The 7,500-nt window shown below is 29.2% G+C and overlaps 1 protein-coding gene across 3 annotated transcripts in view; it reads right to left on the bottom strand.

Annotated features, from left to right (window-relative positions):
- LOC144962238 (uncharacterized) overlaps window positions 1-7,500 on the bottom strand; it is a 16,367-nt gene that overhangs the window by 4,759 nt on the left and 4,108 nt on the right. For 2 of the 3 annotated variants that reach the window (XM_078895146.1, XM_078895145.1), the window contains exons 3-5: window positions 4,627-4,798; window positions 1,414-1,620; window positions 249-539 (exon numbers count right to left, since the gene is read on the bottom strand). In XM_078895146.1, coding sequence (XP_078751272.1) covers window positions 249-501 — 253 coding nt within the window. In that variant the 5' untranslated portion in view covers window positions 502-539; window positions 1,414-1,620; window positions 4,627-4,798. Of the gene's footprint in view, window positions 1-248; window positions 540-1,413; window positions 1,621-4,626; window positions 4,799-7,500 lie in introns of those variants that run through there. The other variant, XM_078895148.1, reaches the window with a different exon arrangement.

Raw genomic sequence — 7,500 nt, 5'->3', positions numbered from 1 at the left:
TATAAATTATGAACCATATGTGAAACCCTTCTCATTTGTTACAATGAATAAAATTCCTATCTTTTCATGACCAGTAACTAATATTTTGTCGTTATGGTGATTTATACTTTCAATCCAATATTCAGCACAAATACAATTCACCCTGACATAGTGCCAATTTAGAGGGTTGGTTACATTTGAAAATGTCCTATTTGATGTTTTGAAAAAATGATAGAAAGACAGTAAAGAAAAGCAAATTCTGAGCTTACCTTTCACCTCGACCTCAGTGGTTTGATCACAATCGTCAGCAACATAGGAAACAAAAATCTTGCCTCCTGAAGGATCGTATCCATTATAGCTAATTTCAAACTCTGAACTAGAAGAAATTAACTCCGTTTTGTCCGATCCCTGGATGCTGATTTGATGGCTGGCTGTATAGCTTATTCCTTTGACATTGTAAGTCATATTCAATTTTTCACCAGAGTTGACAGTATAAGTTTGAGTTCCCTTTCGCCAACTCATTGTTTCCCCATTGATGGTGAGAAACTGGAGTTGCCCGTCTGAAATATCAAAAAAAAAGTAGTCATTAACATTGTGAAGCGATGAGTGAGGACAACCTGCCAAATATGCCATGAGGAATTGTCATTTATGGAACTGGCACATCATCTTAAAAAAGTAAAGAAAAGTAAAGTGATTTCAATAATGTAAACAGATCCAATGTTGTATTGATATTTAACGTTCCATCAATTTTCAAAACTATAAAATGTCTAAATCTGGAGCTCTGAATATCGTGTGATTAAAGCCATAAAAAATGAAAATCTGAATTTTTAGAATCAATTTAAATACAAACAAAAAACTTAATTAGGGTCAATAAAAAGAATCTGAGTAACAAACTAATCTCTACTAATTTTAATGTTTGCCATCCATTTGCGCTACGCCAACTTTTGTGACACATCTGTATCAGTTACTCATCATTGTGGTTTGGATGATGATGTCGACAATTACGATGATGACGACAACGACAACGACGATGATGATGATGATGATGATGATGATGATGATGGAAGGTACAAAGTTTGCACTGTGTGGCCTTAATGCAAGTCACCTTGGCTAGGTCACTTTGCAGCACTGCATGGGTTATCCGGTATTCCCTTGGAATAGACCCTAAGAAAATTTCCCCTTGGAATGTATATATGGAATTTCACTTTTTACATTTACTTTACTAGTTTTTTTAAACAAGGACAGTTTGACACAAGATAGGAATTAAATCCAATACAACTGTCCAGTCTCTGGGACTATATGTATATATAAAACACATGTTGACAATAGCATTGTTCTTCACTTGTGATTAAATAAATAAATATGGAAAGATAAAAGTATGATGAATAATTAAAGAAAAATAAAGAAAAATGAAATTAATTTGAATGCACAAACCTTTCGTGACTGGATAGGTCTGCCATTTACTCCTTACAATTTAAAACGCTTTATCCAAAATGACTGCCGAAAAGTCAACACCACTGTAACTGGCTTGTGAATCGAGGCGATATTTGAAGTGGTATATGTCTCCTTCTTTTTTATAACAATGAAAAAAATTATTTGGTACAGGGATACAATCGGTCGGACCAAATTTGCTTGTATCATCTGTGGATGAGTAAAACGAACACTTAAATGATAATAGCTTCTTACGAGCTCTTAATCTTGTACCAGGTTTTTTAAAAAATAAGAGAAATGGGTTCGAATTTGAACATATTATAGATCATTGTCATACGCCTTTAGAATCTGTGGCTGTGCTGTCACAAAAGCAAGTACACATTATTTGAAAACAGACAGAATGTCACAGATAAAGTGTGTCAAAGCCATGGTCATGTGCCTGAAATCAAAACGCTTCCACACAATTCTGATTTATGTGTTTCTCCAAGATGTGTGAGGCCTTTCAGCTTGAGCTGTTTAAAATAATACAGTATTTCTTGTTTTAAATTTATTCCGGCTTATCATGTTGGGAAATGAGACTTTGTTTTCAATGCTCAGCCAGGATGAATAAAGAGCATTAACAATTCCTAGAAAGGTGAGAATTAGGGTAGATGTTGCTATCAAATCGTTTTACAACATTATGTGAATGACAAAAAATGTCACCATCAATGTCAATTATATGAGTTACAACACTTTAAGTTTCTTTTGAGAAGGAAAGCCTCCTTAACAACTTGACACAAGAGCTTTTGGGTCTCATTCAAATGATTTACATGTCCTCGAACTTTGAACCAGGCAAAAGGGGCAGGGAAAAGTTAGATGAGAGCATACTTGCCAACCATGTCCAACTTCTATAATTTTTACTCTTTACCCCGTTTTTGCTTGAATGATCCTTTTAATTTTTATAACTGAAGCAGTTCCGATGGATGGTAATAATCTATAAGGATAGTTGGTTTGTGTTCCCCCAAGCGTCAATAGTTTGGTCAGTTTTTATCATTCTAATATGCGAAAAATCACATCATTACCTGAAGAAGAATGGGCACATGGACACCAGCTCTGAATTCTGTTTAGTATAGCTAGTAGGAATATGTATGGTATATCAAGTTTTAATGCCGACTTGTGAATTTTCATCTATTTGAGTGCACATTTCAGTGGAGGTCAAAAATTAATCAAATTTTATCCCATGTTGCATTTTGACAATATTTCAACAACCTAACAACATATAGAGCCATATGACTAATTATTAAGAATCTAAAATTCTCATTGACAGTTTACATTGAATTACTTGTTTAAGTAAGTGTAATAAAATCATGTAAATTAGCAATTAATTATCTAGTTACTCGTAACGCTCTAACCTTTCTACTTTTAACATACCAAAGATCAATTATAATATATATATATATATATATATATATATATATATATATATTATATATATATATATATATATAATATATATATATATATATATATATATATATATATATATCAGTGATGATAAATGACAATTTGTCAAAAAATCAACCGAGACGTCAGTCAAGCCCAAATCTAATGCAAAAATAACATAACTATTCATAGTCACTTAATATACACTAGTTCTAAAGCTCATCCATTCTGATCATTAGACACATCCTGACCTTTTGAAATATTATTTAATGAAGCTGATATACAGAGAAGTGGTAAGACATGGAATGAGATAAAAAAAGTTAGATCAGGGTATAGAAGGATGGAAACTGTTTGCCTGTGGCCTATACCCTGAACCAGGGTGAAAAAGGCAATGATAATGATGATGATGAATTATCATTTCCCATCAAACATTTTAGAGGCATACAATGCTGCCCATTATATCAAGAGATTATGATAAACTTTGGGCCAAAAGACCAGGAGGTATTTGTTTTTACATAACAAACCCGGCTAGTGTCTGTATTATTGCAACCTTGTGGTGATGCAGCTTATAAATAAAAATCTTCAATCAATTGCAAAACACATTCTATCTACAGAGAAAACATTTAAAAGAATCATTTAAACAAACAATTCTTAAATCAATCCGACTAACTTATTGTTACATATTATCTCTCTATTGTCAAGAATTATCTATAGCCATAATATAAAGATAAAATTGTGGCTGAGAGAGAATATGGATGAGAGAGAGAGAGAAATATGGATGAGAAAGAGAGAAAAGAAGGATGAGAGAGAATATGGATGAGAGAGAAGAGAGAGAGAGAGGAGGAGGAGAGAGAAGAAGTATGAAGTAAGAAGTAGAAGTAGAAAGAGAAGTAGAAGAAGAAAGAAGAAGAAGAAGAAAGAAGAAGAAGAAGAAGAAGAAGAAGAAGAAGAAGAAGAAGAAGAAGAAGAAGAAAGAAGAAGAAGAAGAAGAAGAAGAAGATAAGAAGAAGAAAAAAAGAAGAAAAGAGAAGAAGAAAAGAAAGAAAGAAGAAGAAGAAAAGAAGAAGAAAAAAAAGAATAATAATAATAAATAATAATAATAATAATAATAATAATATAAAATATATATAATAATAATAATATAAAATAATAATAATAATAATAATAATAATAATAATAATAATAATAATAAAAAATAATAATAATAATAATAATAATAAAATAATAATAATAAATAATAATAATATATAAAATACTACACTACACTTTATATAACTAAACTAATACTACACTACTAACTACTACTACACTATATACTACACATAATAATAAAATATAATATAATAATAATAATAAAATAAGAAGAAAGAAGAAGAAAAGAAGAAGAAGAAGAAGAAGAAGAAGAAGAAAGAAGAAGAAGAAGAAGAAAGAAAGAAGAAGAAGAAGAAGAAGAAGAAGAAGAAGAAGAAGAAGAAGAAGAAGAAGAAGAAGAAGAAGAAGAAGAGAAGAAGAAGAAGAAGAAGAAGAAGAAGAAGAAGAAGAAGAAGAAGAAGAAGAAGAAGAAGAAGAAGAAGAAGAAGAAGAAGAAGAAGAAGAAGAAGAAGAAGAAGAAGAAGAAGAAGAAGAAGAAGAAGAAGAAGAAGAAGAAGAAGAAGAAGAAGAAGAAGAAGAAGAAGAAGAAGAAGAAGAAGAAGAAGAAGAAGAAGAAGAAGAAAAGAAGAAGAAGAAGAAGAAGAAGAAGAAGAAGAAACAAAAAAAACTAAGAGGAAGAAAAAGAAAATGAAAACTACTTACATCCTCGCCACTTGAATCTTTAATGCTTATGCTTTCAACCACAAACTCCCATCTACTCCAGTCATGTCAAGCGTAACTTCACTTTCAATGAAATCCACTTTATTAACAGGACATGATACATTGGATGTGAACGGGTCCATTGTCAGTACTGGATCTTTCCCCATACAGAAACCTGTCAAATAATTTTCCAAAGAAAAAATATATGTTAGGCTATAAAACGTAAGAATATAATACATAAGGTAAAGAGCCAGGTGAAAATAAAACAGACATGTAATACGACACCGCCATAAGACCTGTTGGTTCCAATTTGAGTGCTATTGTCAGCAGTGCTAAATTAAGTCATTGGATAATACTTTTTACTCACAATCTCTCACCGTACTTAAGAGTAAAATGATTACCTGGCCATTAATAATAGAGTTGTACCTGTCAAAAAAAATTGCAATGGCCCCTAAATGACGTCATCTCTCATCCCACATGTTAAACGCTGCTGTTAACATAACATATCATAACATAACATAACATAACATAACATAACATAACATATGGTATAGGGCGAAATAAGATAAAATTCCTTGAATGCCCTTAAATTAATGATAAACGTGGTGAAGATAGTATAACAACTTAAATGTACTCATGTATGTGTGATGTACAAACATTCGCTTGGGACCCTTGTTAAGTTCTTTGAGCACATTGAGTGGATACTTGTTATTGTAAAAACTCAAAAGACACTTTTATTATCATCATACCATTATTATTATTATTATTATTATTATTATTATTATTATTATTATTATTATTATTATTATTATTATTATTATTATTATTATTATTATTATTATTATTATTATTATTATTATTATTATTATTATATTATATTATTATTATTACATGTATTATTATTATTATTATTTATTATTATTATTATTATTATTATTATTATTATTATTATTATTATTATTATTATTATTATTATTATTATTATTATTATTATTATTATATTTATATTATTATTATTATTATTATTATTATTATTATTATTATTATTATTATTATTATTATTATTATTAATTATTATTATTATTATTATTATTATTATTATTATTATATTATTATTATTATTATTATTATTATTATTATTATTATTATTATTATTATTATTATATTATTATTATTATATCATCATACATCATCAGTATTATTATTATTATCATCATCATCATCTTTATTTTCTTTTCTTTTTTATTCTTATCTTATTATTATTTTATTATTATATTATTATTATTATATTATTATTATTATTATTTTTTATTATTATTATTATTATTGTTGTTGTTTATTATTGTTATTAATATTATCAGAATTGATTTCATAACCAGTATTATTATCTTATCATTATCTTATTTTGTTTAAACTGAATAAGAGTTGTTCTTTGAATTCCTTATTTAATGATAGCACATAAAACATATCTCAATTAACTTGTATTATCTTTTGAACGTAATGAAAATATATTATATGGCAATGTAAAATCGAAAATAACTGGTATAAACTATAAGCTATTGAATATATATTAAAACTTCGCCTTTAGTATACTTAAACAAAATTGAGGGTATTACGTTATTTAATAAATTATCTTTCAGAGATTTAATGATTCTTCTGTATTTGATACTAGAAAGAGTAATGAAAACTAAACGCTCGTTATAATATGACATATTCTTGAGTTATAAAAGCAATACTGTCGCTCGTCTTTGAATACCCCAAGATTTATTGAGTATCTTACTTATACTGGGCTTCAGACGCTGCTCCCGAACATAGGAATATGATATCATATGATACTTTTAAAGAAACAAAATGAGACATGCTTTTGGCCAATTAATTAAAAGCAGTGTATATGAGTCCCAACGTGCGAGTGCCTTTAGTCCTAAAATATAGAAGTGCACATCGATATCCAAACAAGACTTTCAATTGTGAGAGGTTTCTCATGACGTGAGTCAAAATCAAATATCAATTCATTGGCCATCACCAATCATGTTATAAGAATAATGGACAGGAGATCACTTGCTGTGTTTTTTTTTTTTTTTGTTTTTTGTCCCCTTATATGTTGTCCAAATGACATGTTATCTCTGTCTCGGAATTAGATTAATTGCTTTGCTTTGTCGTGACGCTGGTCGGAGTCCTTGGATACGGGTAAACAGTCAGATGTATAGTATTAGTTTTAGCAGTATATCTTCATTATTAATGTTTTCTGTCTTCCATTGTAAAATTCTATCGATAATTAATAATATTTTTTTTCTTGGTTGATGCTGTTTTGAATGTGATTTGTAAAAATAAAGAATTATATTTCACTTGTTAGGATCCTTTGATTTTGTCTTTGACTTCTAAGCGATCTCAAACTAAGTACATCGAGGGGTGCTCTTGGAATATAAATGCACTTCGCTAAGAAGCTCACAACATTACCTTTGTTTTATTTATCCGCGAGTGCCTTTGACAAAAGTATACTTTTAGACTACCTTATACATTTTCTGTTCTTTCAATGCCCTGAATTGACCTACATGCGTCACAAACGCCGTAAAATTCTTAATAACAAAGAAAACATCCCTTGACATGGAATAATTGAAGTACATCAGTAGGACGAAAATTACTTAAATGTTTGTGATATTCTAAAAGATTCACTAATTTGTCTTTGAGAATTAATTCTGTAATTCTAACAAACAACACGTTAAACTAATATGTCTGTAACTTCCGGTTCGCGAAATACCACTCTTCTAAAACTCTAATCAACGATAGAAATGTGTTAAATAAGATAGAAAGGGGGTGGGCTTTTTATGTTGGAATTTGCCCGAGGATAAAGATCACCCAGATGTACCAAAGCATTTT

Source organism: Berghia stephanieae, unplaced genomic scaffold, assembly GCF_034508935.2.
Source record: "Berghia stephanieae isolate SIO BIC M18660-M18661 unplaced genomic scaffold, UCSD_Bste_1.3 scaffold717, whole genome shotgun sequence".
Taxonomy (NCBI): Eukaryota; Metazoa; Mollusca; class Gastropoda; order Nudibranchia; family Aeolidiidae; genus Berghia; species Berghia stephanieae.
The sequence above is the reverse complement of the archived record's forward strand: the minus strand, read 5'-3'. Positions and strand labels throughout refer to the sequence as shown.